The sequence below is a fragment of the Cyprinodon variegatus genome, unplaced genomic scaffold (genome assembly GCF_000732505.1).
Source record: "Cyprinodon variegatus isolate N-32 unplaced genomic scaffold, C_variegatus-1.0 Scaffold224, whole genome shotgun sequence".
In the NCBI taxonomy this organism is placed as follows: domain Eukaryota; kingdom Metazoa; phylum Chordata; class Actinopteri; order Cyprinodontiformes; family Cyprinodontidae; genus Cyprinodon; species Cyprinodon variegatus.
In genome coordinates, this window is record NW_015150677.1 from 367,709 (window position 1) to 382,885 (window position 15,177).

Below are 15,177 nucleotides of genomic sequence, written 5' to 3' on the forward strand. Positions count from 1 at the left end.
TCCAATTAATTTAAAGAAATAACTATTAACAAATTTTATTAAGATCATTTTACAAGGAAGTTTAAGTGCTCTTCCAAAAAAGGCACATAAAGGACAAAGAGAAAACTGCTTGAATAAATAAACATGCACGATAAAAGTTCAGATCTTTTAGGAAGCGATGCAAATAGTTAGATGGTCAAATTCAACCAACACACCTATTTCTATACTCAGAATGAGATCATGGTTTAACAAAACCAAAATAGGATGTTGAAATATTTTCTTTGAAGAACTTTAATAACCAATCCATAATATGTGAATAAACGTGGATGGTCTTCACAGGATCTTTTCCTGGATTTGTGTAATTTCATACAATGCTTGCAAGTCATGTTTCAAACAAATGAGCTGCAATATGCAAACCTCGACCTTCACACCAATAAATACATAAGTCTGTGGATAGGGTGGTTGCTGTGCAACTAAAGGCTGCAGTCTAAAAACAAAAGATATCTGTCAAAGAAATGAAAAGAAATTGTAGCATCATGTTCAGTGATAAGCAAGTAGGAGCAAGAAGAGGAAGCAGAGAAGAAAGAACAAGCGACTGGGTCAAAAAAGTACACATGTTCCTATTTTTATTTGCACAATCAATGACAAATTAGTGCAGTACATATTCATATAGACATCATATGATAATCGTACAATCTGACTACAGTTAAACATGTTTTAAATATTTGAATCAGGGAAAGACAAGGTATTGATCTGGTTTTAAAATGTGCAACTATCGAGTGAAAAAACAAATATCAACCCAAATCTTTGTACTCCAGAAAACAGAGAGATGCAGTTCCTGCATCAGCAGAAGCTCACCTGTTAGAAAATATGTCCCTCTATCTCTGCACTGCAGTGCTAATGGTAAAACTATATTTAGAGTATGAAATGAGAACCTAAGTGCAGTTTTATTGCATCTATTTAACTTGATTGGGCAGCTATAAATTTTACCTGCTCAGTGTGACAAGAAAAGGACCATAAAACAAGAAGCATACAGTCTTTCCAATCTTTGCCTTTGCTTCAACTTTCGCTTAAACATAGCAGAAATGTTAGAAATAGTACTGAACTAATTTATTCAGCATATCAGCAATTTGCTGAACACGAAGAAGGAAATTGAGCTGGAATACTGATTTTTAAAGTAATTTATTTCTATACACAGTTTACCTTCCAAATACATTTGATTCATTTAAATGTATTAATTAAGGCCTAATAGGAACAATAATCGGCTGATTTTTAGCTGATAAAATGTAGAGTTAGTGAGGAAGTATGAATCAAAGCATGTAGAACATGATGTGTGAAGCTGTGTGTGTTTTGGCCTCTTTAACATCTGTGGTCAACACTTCCTCCTGTTGTTGCAGCAAAGATTAGCAGATTGTGGAAGCCTCCAATCGTTTTAGTTACAACACACACATAGCATGGAGATACAGCAGCGCCTAAACCATAGGTAAGACAAATATGCACATGAAAAGGATGACGAACCAGCAGCAAAGAGAAGAGGAGGAGAGAGAAACGTTAGAGGAAAAGAAGGCTACACACGCGCTGACACACATTAAGGGTGTAATACTAAAAGGCTCTGTCCATGTTCAGTTTGCCTTGGGTCTGTTATCACACTAATTTCCCCTCCTTCTTCCTGTTTCCACTCCTCTCTTCACCCCTCTGTTTTCTCTCCCCCTGTAAAGAAAGAAAGAAAAACATGGATCTGATTAAGAGAAATCCAGATGTGCCCAGCAGCCATTCTGGGGCTAAAAAGCATAGAGAAGGCCTTTATAGCCTTTTTATGACTCCCGTGTTTTCAGCAGCAGTTTTGCTCCTTTATCGAGCTGAGAGGGGAAAAAAAAAACAGCTTAACGGGGTTTTACCTCAGTATCACACATTAAACCATATAGAGGAGAGAAAAAGGAAACTGTTCCATCTTTACATAAAGCCTGCAAGCCTTTTAAAAAACAGATAACAAAAGATAAAAAGCTCAGTAAAATCTCCCAAATTATTTTGAGTAATTATTTTTAATGATCTGACCTCCTTCCTCTAACTGTATATAGTTAGATCAGACAAAACGTCTTCTCTTTTAGGTTAGTTAGGTTTTAGAAAATGTCCTTTTTCTGTCTATATAAATTTCTTAACTTATGATGATGATATAAATTTACTTTAGAACATTTTAAGTCCCTTTGAAAGTAATTTAATGCAACACTCATGGTCACTGTTCTTGTAGAAACTGAAGCTTTAACTTCCTGGAATTTGTCTTGAGATATTGCCTTAATATATCCATATACCGGTAATGTTTTTTGGTTATGCTCCAATCTGCTTTTTCTAAAGGGGTCAGCTTCTCCAGCAGCAATCATCCCACCTGATATTCCTCTTACTTTTTTTTTTTTTTACAAAGCGAAAATAAAAATCTAATTTCAAGGGTATGTTCTGAAGGTTTCTTGAAGATAGAGTTGAATGTCAGCATTGCAATCTTTGAGAATAGGGAGGAAACTAATGAACCTCTTTGCTGTTATGGTCACAGCATCATTACGAGGCTGTAAGCAGGTTAACATTTGAATACCTGCACTGAGAAAAGCATGACTTGTTTGATAGAGGGTGAGTGTTTTTCCCCAGTAGTCCTCCCCTGCCTCATCTTTTTCTCAGGTGGACTTAGGCAGCTGGGACCTCATCAGTATCAGTTTTCCCTCCAACAACAATAACCCTCTGTTGTTTCTTCCCATTCTGCTCCACTGGCCTCCTCCTTTTTCAGTCCTCTGCATTCCCGCCTCCCGTCATCACAGAGACCCTCTACCTCCTTCCTTTCAACGTGCTTCTCTTTTTTTCCACCTAAACCGAGCCCTTCTTTCTCCATCTTGCTGCCCCTTTAACACAAAGTAATGTGAATTTATTCAGGTTGTGTCTAAAAGTCAAACTCCTCAAATCACATTCCTACGGAAGAGGATTAGGGCCACTGGAAAAAAAAAAAAAGTTAACTGATTTTTTAATTTTATTTCAGTATAGTATGGGGAAAAAAGTCAGAATTCTGACTTTAATGTCAGAATTCTGACTTTTTTCTCAGAATTCTGACTTTAATCTCAGAATTCTGACTTTTTTCCCATGTTAAACTGAAATAAAATGTAAAAATCAGTTTACTTTTTTTTTTTTTTTTCCAGTGGCCCTAATCCTCTTCCGTACATTCCAAGGTTTATACAAAGATTTAAAAACATAAATCCGTTACCATTTCAATGGTATTCAATCTTTAAATCAAAGATATGTACTATTTCATTTGTACTTTGGCTCAGGGTAACGTGTAGAAATATTAATAACAAAGAAAACCTGAATCATCTTGCTTTTTTAGGAGCCATGTATTTCTGGTAGCTGATACCTCTCGTTGCATCTGTTTTCTCTGTATATGAATTTTAAAGATTCAACCCTATATGAGGGGATTCTGTCAAAAAGAGTCTTTTTTTCTTCAATCTTTTCAGCTTCTAATCACCTGATGCCTTATATTATCAGTAAGAGTAAACTGCACCACAAGAAGTATTAGAAGGATGTTAAAAAACTCCTATTTACTGTTATAATTAAAAGTCAGGGTATTCTAACTTTCTTTTATTTCTACCTGAGAGAATACGACTGCTATCTACAGTCAGCATCAGCATGAAATAGTCTGAGGCTCTCAATGAATACAATGACCAAATATATGCAGGAGAACCCTTAAGTTTAGATTTTCAGGGCTATGAGTAGCTTTGGCTCAGTGGGAAGACTAGTTGATTTACAGCGGCTTGCAAAAGTATTCACACCCCTTTAACTTTTGGACATGTCAAATTACTACAATAAAGTCTTAACACCACAAAGAGGTGTACATTTGTTAAGTAGAAAGAAAATTATACATGTTTTAAATCTTTTTTTTTTTTACAAATGAAAAAAACAGAAAAGTGTGGAGTGCAAAATTATTCAGCCCCATTTCTTTAAGTGCAAAAAATAACTTTTTATAGTCCAGCAAAAGACTTTATATAGTCCAGCTGTGTATAATCTAAATTCATTTCAAATACAGCTGCTCTATGATCGTCTCAGAGGTTAGATAAGATGTTGGGGAGCAAAAAAACATAATACATGATGAAGGTTTGGTGAGGTTTAAAGCAGGTTTAGGCTATAAAAAGAATTCCCAAGTGTTGATCATCATATCGCACCATTCAGTCCATCATCTAGAAACGGAATGAGTTTGGCACCAGTGTAATTCTACAAACACGAGGCTGTCCACCGAAACGTACAGGCTGGAGAGTACTGATCAAAGATGCAGCCAAGAGAACCATGGTGACTCTGGATGCAGAGCATAGATCCCCAGCTAGAGTTGGGGGAATCGGTCCATGGGACAATTATTAGTGTTCCACTGCAAAAAAACATGTCTTTATGGAAGAGTGGTAAGAAGAAAGCCATTGTTACAAGAAAACCATAAACCATAAGCTGTTTTGCTCAGATGAGAAAAAATTGGAACGTTTGTGGAAAAAAATGCAAAACTTTATGTATGGTGGAGAACTAACACTGCAGATCACTCTGAGTCCACCATCCCCATTGTAAAATATGGTGGTGGCAGCATCATGCTCTGGTGATGCTCCTCTTCATAAGGGACAGAGAAGATGGTCAGAGTTAACGGGCGATGAATAGAGCCAAACACAGGGTAATCCTGGAGGAAAACCGGCAGAGTCTGCAAAGGACTTCAGAGTAAGGCAGAGGTTCACGTTCCAGCAGGACAATGACACTAAACATAAAGACAGGGCTACAACAGACCGGTTTAAAACAAAACATATTCATGTGTCAAAATGGCCCAGATCGAAAATCTACTGCAATATTTGAAAATATTGCTTCTCACAAACACTCTCTGTACTAATCTTAGTAAGCTTGATCTATTTTGCAAAAGAGAATGGACAAACACTTCAGTCACTAGATGTACAGAGATGGTAGAGACATATTCAGAAAGACTTGCCGCTGTAATCACAAGAAAACCGAAAACAGACAACCACTGAAACAGACAAAAGAAGCAAAGATATAAGTGATCTGTAAGGTTAAATAGTTTCCTGCACTTACATTTCCTGTTTTGCAGCTTTCAGCGGAAAAATTACCTGCTTATTGACCCCTCTTGGTTAGAAGTCATGGAATTAGCTAATATGTACTGCTGTCTCTATTCATTGTATCTCTGCGTTTAACTCTGCCTTGTCTTCCTGTCGCAGTGCTCCTGAGCTAAATCTGGAACCTTGTCCCAGATTAGTAAGTGAACTGGGTTAGTTCTTCCAGGGCTTGATCCGTTGCCTCTGGGACAATGTACCATTGTACCATTAAAAACGTGTCCCTTGAGAGGTAATGTGCCAAGCAGATGAATAACACTGGAAATGGTGTGTCGTGACAAGTGGAACGTGTTCTGGGTTTTTTTTATCTTTATAGGTGATGCATTAAACAGCCCTTTCATGAATAAAAAAATGACATTACAAACAAGTTATCTGAGTTCAAACTATAAAAAGTTTTCATTGAAGTGGATTCCAGAAGGTTATAGATTATTCGGTAATCAGGACACAGCTGAGCTCATTGTTGAAACTGTTACGTACTTGTTTCTGCATCTGTAGGTCCCAGAGTTTTACTGAGATGGTACAGGAAAGGGAGAGTCACTGGAAGGCAGCGCGGACCGTCCTGTCACTGAGAGGCTGGGTGGGGCGGAAGTTGTCCCCCAACAACCCATCATTTCCTTCAGGTAGCTCCGCCCCCTTGACGTGCGACCGTAACCTCCGAAACTCCTCAATCTGCAAACAAAAAGGTTGAATATTTTGGGTACAAAAAATAACGAAATAAAGGTCACGGCCTTGTGTCTTTCTGTTCCCTACATGACGCATTGCACCTGCATGGGAATCTGAGGGTAATAATGACACTGTTGGATTGTTTCCTTTAACAACAACTTTCAGTTCTCTAAAATATCAATGAAAAACTGAATTAATCATAGCATGTCACCGTAGTACACGTTTCTATCAAGCTTTATATGTTTGCTTACATAAGCTGAGCAGAGGAGCAGGCTAAGCATGTTTTTTTTTCTGCTGTGTGGCCAACATGTTTAAAACCGATCCATAAACAGAAAGATTCAAAAAGATACTTCCTTTTCATGTGAATTTGTAGCAGCTGCAGACTGCATCACTTCTGCACTCGTGTACCTTAGAGATTCAGCCACATCACTAAAACAAACAGCATTACTTGAACAGTTTTGTCATTGGTTGGCGTTGAAAACTTTTACAGCACCCTCTAAAAGTGCAAATCCTGTGAGCATGGCAACCGTTGTCTGACATTTATGAGTACACCCCCACTCGGCACACATGCTTAACGTCGTCTAATAATGGATAATAGCCGGATGTTTAAAGTCGTTTTCTAAGAAGGCAGTACCTGCGAGGTTTTGGTGTTTTTTTGGATGATAAAGCCCCATGCTCCTAAATAAGCAATGTAAGTATATATCTGATGTTCAGTGTATTTATTTCTGTGCACCTCACGCTATTCACATACGTATGCATGATCACAGAGTAGAATACTGACAATTAAATTCCTAATATAGAGCAGAAAAAATGCACAGAAATATATGAACATGACAGAGAGATAACACAGAGTCAAAAAAAACCCGACAGGTTGTTTCCCACAAGTTAAGACAGTGAGGGGAAGTCCTACTACACCAGTTATCTAGAATTACATGAGACTTCATAAAGAGATTTGGACTTTAGTGCAATATTAAAAAGGCCATTCAAAGAGGATTAACATTTTCTTTATGTTTTCTAAAAAATCTTTTTTTTTAAGCATCAGCATCTGCACCAACTGAGTAGACAGGCAGTGATGTTGAATCGGGTTAGAGGGGATATCTAGGTAGACAAGACCATTCAGTATCAACTCAGTAATCCTTAAACATCACATTAGGCGTTAATGGCCATGTGCTTTTAATAGATTTTATTGTGTATAAACTTTAAATAGATAAGGATTGTGGAGTGCACAGAGAACAGTGGGTAGCGCTATTGCCATGCAGCTAGAAAGTCCCTGGTTCGATGGAGTTTGAATGTTCTCCCTGTGCATGCATGTGTTCTCTCCGGGTACTCCAGCATCCTCCCACAGTCCAAAAGCATAACTGTTAGGATGATGGGCTTCTCTAAATTGTCTGCAGTTGTGAGTGTCAGTGCATGGTTGTGCGTCTCTGTGTTGCCATGTAACGGACAGATGACCATTACACCCATAGTGTGCCAGAGATAGGCACAGGCCCCACTGCCTCCCTGACGGAATAAGCAGCGAAGGATGGATGATCAAGATTTTTAAATAATTGCTAGTTTAACCTTTCTCTCTCCTTTCGTAATCCAAATGAATGTGCTAGAAGGGGTGCAAGCTATCAACCTTCAATTATGAGAACGACCATGAAACAGATCATCAAGCTCTGGTTCCATGTATTGACTTGTATGCTGGTTTTATTTTTATCTATTTTCTTATTTATTAAAATAAAAAAAGAATCAAATAAAAAGAAAGAAAAAACTAATTATTACATGACATGCAGCACCTGGGGTATGCCTTTGATATACAAAAGTATTTACATGGAAGAAAATGCAATGAAATAACAATAAAAAAAATGTGCCTTTAAGTTATGATAAACTAAACTCCATATATCTTTTAATTTGTCTTTTTTAATTTTTTAATCCAATATTAAATGTTATTCTCTCTAGTCTAAAGAAAATCTATAGTGTCAGCTTCAGGATAAACTGCTCATATCTTATACTCTCAAAAAAGGTTTATAGAAACCTGATGAGCCCAAGAGAAGAAGAGATGATTATGTTTTTATCACTTAATAACAGTAACATCAGTTATGCTACCAGCTGACATTCACATATCCAGATCTGTTTTATAACAGTGGGAGTTGCCTTGGAAATAATCACTTTATCAAAGCGAGTCAGTCATAATTTATTAGTCCATATCCGGATTAGCTGAAATCAGGAACCACTGATAGCTCATCTGAGCAGCTTCTCATTGTTCCATTAAGTTGAACCACAGAGGAAAACTGGCACAAGTTAATTAACAACCTATGTCATCCAAACATCTATGTTGGTGTCAACAAAACTTGCTCATTGTTATGTTTTTTGTCTGAATAAATGGATGTTTTTTTTTGTAGGTTGTGTTAAAACAAAGCAGCTTTTGTCTTTGCATTCTGCCTGCTTTCCTCTGCCGCCGCGTACCCACGTTGCCTCAGGCAGGACCGCCAGAATTCACTCTTTGTGCTCGCATTTCAAAGGGTCAGCAGGCCAAAGTGTAGCCAAGATGAAAGACATAAATAAATGTCAGAGGGTTAGCACCTTCATCTATTACAGAAACCCTTTGGAAGAAAGCCACGAGTTGGCAAAGGTTGAATTAAAGTTTAGATCAATCAAAGGCAACATGACAGACTTATTGATTAGTGGTGGGTGGAAAGGCTTCCTGGATCCTGCTGTGGTGAATGCCAGAAAACTCTGAGTTCATGCTACTGTAAGATAATATAAGTCAGAGATAGGTCTAGATTATGCTGCATGTTTAGTTGTTAAGGGATATCAATAATAACGCTTTATAAGTTAAGGTGAGTAAACAAAGCTGATGGTGAATCTGTCTTCAAAGGATTAGTCACAGCTGGGATATAATTGTTGTAACCTTCTTTTGCTCTGTAGATAGGCCTCTGTTTATCATTAAGACTAAGTATGGAAAATCATATCATATCATCATATCATATCATATCATCATATTTGATGAGAGGTGTACTCATAAATGACTAAGATCACTCCTTCCATCTGACCCAAAAGAGCCAATACTCTTTGCAGGGTTTATGCATGGCTTCAGCCTGCTTGTTTCGAACAGGCTGAAGCTCTGCAGCTTGCTAGCATCTCACCTACATCAAGCCAGTGGAGCTCATTACCTTCCTTTTTTCACTACTCTGTCTGTAATACTGCACTGCTATAGTATCCACCCTTTTAAAAGAAGCTACTTACTTAGATATTCACTAAGGTAAAAAATTTCTCTCTCATATAGACTCAGCGAGACTAAAAGGAACAAAGACGACTCTGTTGCCAGGCTGCTGCACCTGTTTCTTCAGCACTTGGATTCACTAAGTACCTTTGTTTGGTTGGTCTTGTGTTCCACTTTCAACCCATTCAAAGGCCTTTAACGATCCAAATATTGCATCAACTTAACATTTTTCTCCCATTTGTATCATCCACAACGCAAAAATGGTTATACCCACTTGAAAGCTGTAAAAATGGACATAACCATGTCACCTGGTGGAGAACCACAAGGATGTGTTCTTGGCCCCTTTATTCAAACACTATAAACAGTCCTTAAAGCACATTTTTGGATACTACTTCACTTTTACTGAATTACTCTAAAGTCTTTGGACTAGATAAAATGACAAAATGAAATTCTTTCTGGATTGCTTTTGGAAAATAAAAGTTCAATTCTTTGTGTGCCAACAAAAACATGTCACATGTTCATTTGAATTTTCATTTGAATTTATGAAAAAAAACATAAAGTTCATAAATTTGAGCAGAGACAACCATTCATCTTTAAATTGCATGGACTCAAATTGGACGATAAACCCATTTAACCAGCCTTTTCATCTAGAAACTTATAGATTACACAAACTCAAATGACTCATTGTAACAGAGCATCATCAAGCCCATCCTGCCTTTTTGTTTTTACCTCCTTCCACCAGATGGGGAATGTCTTAAACTAGCAGAGGGTCTTTAGTAGTAATCTATCTGTTAACACTATTTGTCTCGCATACAACGTGTGTGGTTAGTTATTGTCATGTTTTCAAACATAATGTGTCCGTTAAATAAATAATGAGCTGTGAAAATAAATTCCAACCAGGAAACATGAAGACTAAAGATGCAGCAAACTTTGCTGCTTCATATTAGGAGTTTAAATCATCAGACCTTAAGAGACATAGTTAGGCTACGTGTTTGTAGCCTGACGTAGTCCAACTCAATTCTAGTCAGAATATGAGTCTGATACTGCTCCATATAATTTAGCCATTGGATTCAGGTGTGTTGAACCAGGGTGTCATCTGAAATACAAGACCCTGTCCCTACAGAAATGGAGTTAGATTCCCTTCAGAGGTTTGTTGAACTATTGTTGACAAGGCATTCATTTTTGATGATTTTTGTCATATTTATACACTTATTCTGATGTACTTTTGCAGAACAATGGCTTGCATATTCCTTTACGAATGTCCTCAAATAAATAATGCAAGGTCTTCAGGAAAGGCTAACCCCATGCTGGCTGACCACAATCAGTTTTTACATTGCTAAGTCCTTTGCTGTAATGTTGTTGCGTCTAAATACAGTTTGCCTTTTTTTCCAGTTCTAGATCAGAGAGCAGAACTGTTTTGCTTGTTTCAGAATCAACATTTCTTAACATTGACCACTTACCTGTAACTGTGAGATGGTGAGGGGATAGCGGAAGAGTATCCAGGTGACTTTTTCACTGCAAGGAGGCGTAGTCAGTGATCCCTCATACACCCAGTAGTCTCTCAACAACGGATCTGATTATCAAAAAAAGAGCACACTAATCCTTAATTAAAGGAGGGTATTGGCATTTGTAAGAATGTGATCTTTTTTCCTATTTTACTTTTCTGAAAAATGTACAAACAGATAGATTGTTCAGAGAAATGTATTCAAATGGGGATGAATTGGCATCTATTAAAGGTTCAGTGTTATGGTTTTCCTTTTTGGACTTATTTTTGAGTTTTCAGTTATTTATGCCATTCTGTTTTGTTGGTCATGTTGGTTCCCTTGTGCCTGTCTCCTGTCCCCCAGCACCCTTCTAGTTACTTCTATCCACACCTGCCCCCTATCAGCTGATTAGTCCAGTCTTTGTTCTGTCGACCATACATACTCCTCCTCTTCACTTACCATTTGCTGGTTTATCATTGTTACTTGGCTACTGATGAGTGTTGTGCCCTGACGTCTCATGCTTTTTGGTTTCTAGTATTTTGTTCTTGGATTTTCATTAAATCAGTTTTTCATTAAATCAGCAAAACTCATCTCAGCCTCCTAATCTCTGCATTTGGATCCTCAACCAACCTCCACCCTGCGTTGACATTTTGACATACAAAATTGGTTAAAGTTTCAAGAATCAATCCCGTGGATTAAGTTATAATAAAAGGGAGGAAAGCAGCAAGTTAGAGTGCAGTTACAGGAACAGATGGCTTAATTAAACTATAAATTACAACCGGTACACGGTGTAATCTGATATGAGATATTCTTAGACTATCTTTGCTTCTCCAAACAAGTCGTGTTTGACCCCTCCTTTCCCAATGCAACACTAACTTTTCCCCTATTTTATTTAAAGATTTCCTTTTCCCTGAAACATTTAAAACAAACAAAAACACAAACACAATTGAATGGTTACTGCGTTGCTTGCAAATGAGGAAAATCACCATTCGCACAAACTAATAATTTATTTGCCACATTGTAAAGCATTAATAGTCCATTAACAGCTTTCTACTTGACCTCTGGTCTTTTTACCAAAGCCATTTTGGATTTTTTAGGTCCCTTTAGGAAAGGTTCCTCACAGATATTTGTTCCTTTTGGGACCAAATTTAAAATTATTGTGCTAAACAACAGTTTTATTGTCACGCTAACATAATAAAGAATTGCTTTCCATTGAAAGAAAATAAGGATAGTGAGAAAGGGAAAACAACTATCTATCTAGGTTCAAACATTGAACTGTCCCAGTCAGTAGTTTACATTCACTCAGCAGAAAAAAATTCATATTGAACTGTTCTTTCAATGGTACACCTATAATCAAACTGAAAACTGCAGTGATTTAAATTTGAACTAATACATATAAGCTCAAATTAACACCCGAATTAAATTTAGGTAAAATCTCCCTTAGCCATTTACAGATGAACCTTTGTGGCTATTAAAAATTCAGCCTAGATGTTGAAACTCTCAGATGGTAGAGATATAGTATAGAGCCTGATTTTTGCAATTAGTGCCCTTTCAGAAGGTACAGTGCATATTAGAATGCTTTATCCATTTCCAAAATCATTCGACTGTGTTTTCATGACTGTTGTTTTGTTTGAGCAATTAAATGATGTCCACGTTTCATTTCTCTGAATGGTTTAATGAGTTGCTGTGAAGTACCAGATTAACAAAATCCCTCAGCATTATTCTGCCACCACCGTGTGTGCTGGCATAATGTTCTTATCCTGCATTATCTTTGTACTAAGAGGTTGGATTTTCTTAATACTCAGCCATAAAAGATATAGGAATGCTGCCTGAAATTGGAATTCCAACTGGGAGAATTGATATTTCTGACATGGTTGCTGGTTTTTGTTATAAATTTTTTGCTAGCACTTGCATCCAATTTAAACATTGCACAGATAGTGTAATATCTCATTTTAATACTGAGATACAAGGGACTGAAGCGGCTCTCTCTGCACACCCCATAACTCCCTCCGAGATAAGGTCTCAGCATAGGTGGTTCAGGAATTTGATCCCCCTGGATGTCTCCATTAGCGGGTGCTCCACGCTGACCCACTGGGAGGAGGAGGTGTGTGGGAAGAGGGAGGTCTGGGCATCTGAGATTGCTGTCCCATGAGAGAGACAAGTATGCAGATGACTGCAGGCACAAAGTTCATTTTGCTTTTTAATTCATAAAATGGAAAGAAATATTCTTTTTTTTTCAATCAGTTAGTAACAACAAATAGGAAACCTTACTGTTTTCCAACTTGGAACTGGAATTTTGTAATTTTGGGTGAGATTTAGTCTTAAATTTGTTTTCAAAATTGATAAAGCAGACAAATCTGGATCTTTTGAAATACCTACAACCATTTTCAACTGAACTGCAGCTATTCTAAGGAAGTGGTCAAATATTCAGTCAGCATTGTGCAGACATCAGCGGACGTCTCTGATGTCTGCAAAAGGCATGTAGTGACGGTCCACATTGCTTAATAGGATTCATACAAACACTGGTGATCATGTCTGAATTTTGAGCTTCTATGTTTAATTTTAATCATTTCTGGTTTACAGAATAATAATAATAATTTAGGTACATTTAGGTTCTTTCTAAAAAAAAAAAAAAGCTGTCAATTTTATTACATTGCTCTAAAATTGTATAATCCTGTTATAGGTCTAATTATTTCACTCTATGTGTCTGTAATTTACTCTGGAAGCGGAGTTTCTTCCCATACGCTATTCTATTGGGCTGCTAACTTGCATGACTTTGTCAAATTAAACTTTCACCTGAAAATGCAACTTTGATATCAATTAATTTTATCTTACCAGGTAAGAGCGTGTTTGGATTAAAACATGGGATTATCTTGCTCTTCGCCTGAAGGAAATACAGTAGCAAAAGGAGAGTTACACTCCTAACGCATCAATTAATCCCTCCTGTTCAGCATTAAACTGCTTTCACCTTGTATTGCAGGTCTTGGAGAACTTCAGTAATGGCTTTTAGACCCAGGTGCTCTTTGCCAATCTGATAAAACAAAAGAAAAGAAAAAATGGGGGTTTCAGCGAAGACTTATCAGTGGTGTTAATGACTGTTTCTAGAGTTCAGCAACATTTTCAGCAGAGAAAAATGCAGCTGACAGCAAAGATAAGTTTATGTTTTGTTATCTGACAGGAAGAAAAGTGAATAAGAATAAGGTCAGCTTAGTAGAAAACAGGATGCACGAGGTCAATGAAAGGCCGAGATTTCAGGTCCAGAAAATTTGGGTCCAAAAGAAGAATGAGGCGTTTTCCTCCAGCAACACCACTAAGGTCATCACAGAGCCAAGGTATTTCCCTGCAGGTGTGCTGTGGATTGTTATCAGTGAATGCCATGCAGAAGAAGCAGAAAGGGGATTCCACACGACTGTCTCTACTCAGCAGTTGAATTCATATTTTAGCCGGCAGATTTAAACTGATAAAGGAAACTCTTAAAGTGCCAAAAAGAGAAAAAGAACATGCTAAGGTTATTTTTTTGCAGAAATATTTCAAAATATGTGATATGGTAGAGATTTGGACCATTTCTCAGGAATACACGAACTGAAAATAAAAAAAAAACACCTAGCTAAAACCAAACACAACCTAAAGAAACTTGAAATATTATATTTTTTATGAAAAAAATGTGTTTATTAAAATAACCAGGTAGTGATTAAACAATACAAACTAAATTTTTAAAGCAACAGTTTGACAGGATTCAGAAAGTAACGGAGATTACTTTTTGAACACTTGTCACATTGTGTTGGTCCACCTTTTGCTGCCTTAAACAACCCTAAATGTTTGTCGTGGTATGTGGAAACCAGGAAATCTCAAAGGGGCTAGATAAAACGAAATCTGGCAGTTTTTCCTTCTCCATGAAAAGGCTCATTGTTTGCTGCTTAGGTAGGGTCTATGTGTCAAAGCAACCCATTCATACAGTGTAGAGCCCGAGGTTATCCACCAGAACAATGGAATATAAACCATCATAATGCATCTTGAAGCTATACATTTTCCAGGCAAGCAATGCAAACACGCCATATCATCCAAGAGATATAAATAGAAACATAATGCATTTAACCAGACAGTCTACTGTCCTCCCTCGACTGGTCTGCAGCGATGCAGCAGTATACATAATAAGAAAAGCACTTTGTGTTCTTCCCACCTTTTATCAGAACTAGCATTACGTTCTTAAACAGTTTATACTGCTTGTTTATTGGACTGGAAAAGATGGGCCAGCTTCCACTTCCCACATGCATCATTGAGCATTGGTCATGATGACCCTGTTGCTGATGGTTCCTTCCTTAAACCCCTTTGGATAGATAATGACTTTGGAGACCAGGAACCCCCCACAGCACCTGCAGTTTTAACATACTCTGACTTATGTGTATGAAGTAATTACACTTCTGCTATTATCCTGCTTTTAACATTAACTTTAAGGACAAAATATTCACATGCTGCCTACTAATGGGCACCATGATGAAGAGATCGTCATTTTCATGTATTTAACCTGATAGTGGCCATATTGTTGTGCCTTTTTCATTTACATAGTGAGGTTAGAAAGGTGTTTAACATCATACATAAATATTGCAATGTATTAGAAATATATTAATGAAGAAAGAAAGAAAGAAAGAAAGAAAGAAAGAAAGAAAGAAAGAAAGAAAGAAAGAAAGAAAGAAAGAAAGAAAGAAAGAAAGAAAGAAAG

The 15,177-nt window shown here is 37.2% G+C and overlaps 1 protein-coding gene across 4 annotated transcripts in view; it reads right to left on the reverse strand.

The window, feature by feature from the left end:
* Positions 1-292: 292 nt before the first annotated feature.
* The window catches only part of ca8 (carbonic anhydrase VIII), a 28,122-nt gene continuing 13,237 nt past the window's right edge, over positions 293-15,177 (reverse strand). For 3 of the 4 annotated variants that reach the window (XM_015380914.1, XM_015380913.1, XM_015380912.1), the window contains 5 exons: positions 13,426-13,488; positions 13,293-13,341; positions 10,434-10,546; positions 5,583-5,774; positions 297-1,689 (listed from right to left, as the gene is read on the reverse strand). In XM_015380914.1, coding sequence (XP_015236400.1) covers positions 5,640-5,774; positions 10,434-10,546; positions 13,293-13,341; positions 13,426-13,488 — 360 coding nt within the window. In that variant the 3' untranslated portion in view covers positions 297-1,689; positions 5,583-5,639. Of the gene's footprint in view, positions 1,690-5,582; positions 5,775-10,433; positions 10,547-13,292; positions 13,342-13,425; positions 13,489-15,177 lie in introns of all 4 variants that reach the window. The other variant, XM_015380915.1, reaches the window with a different exon arrangement.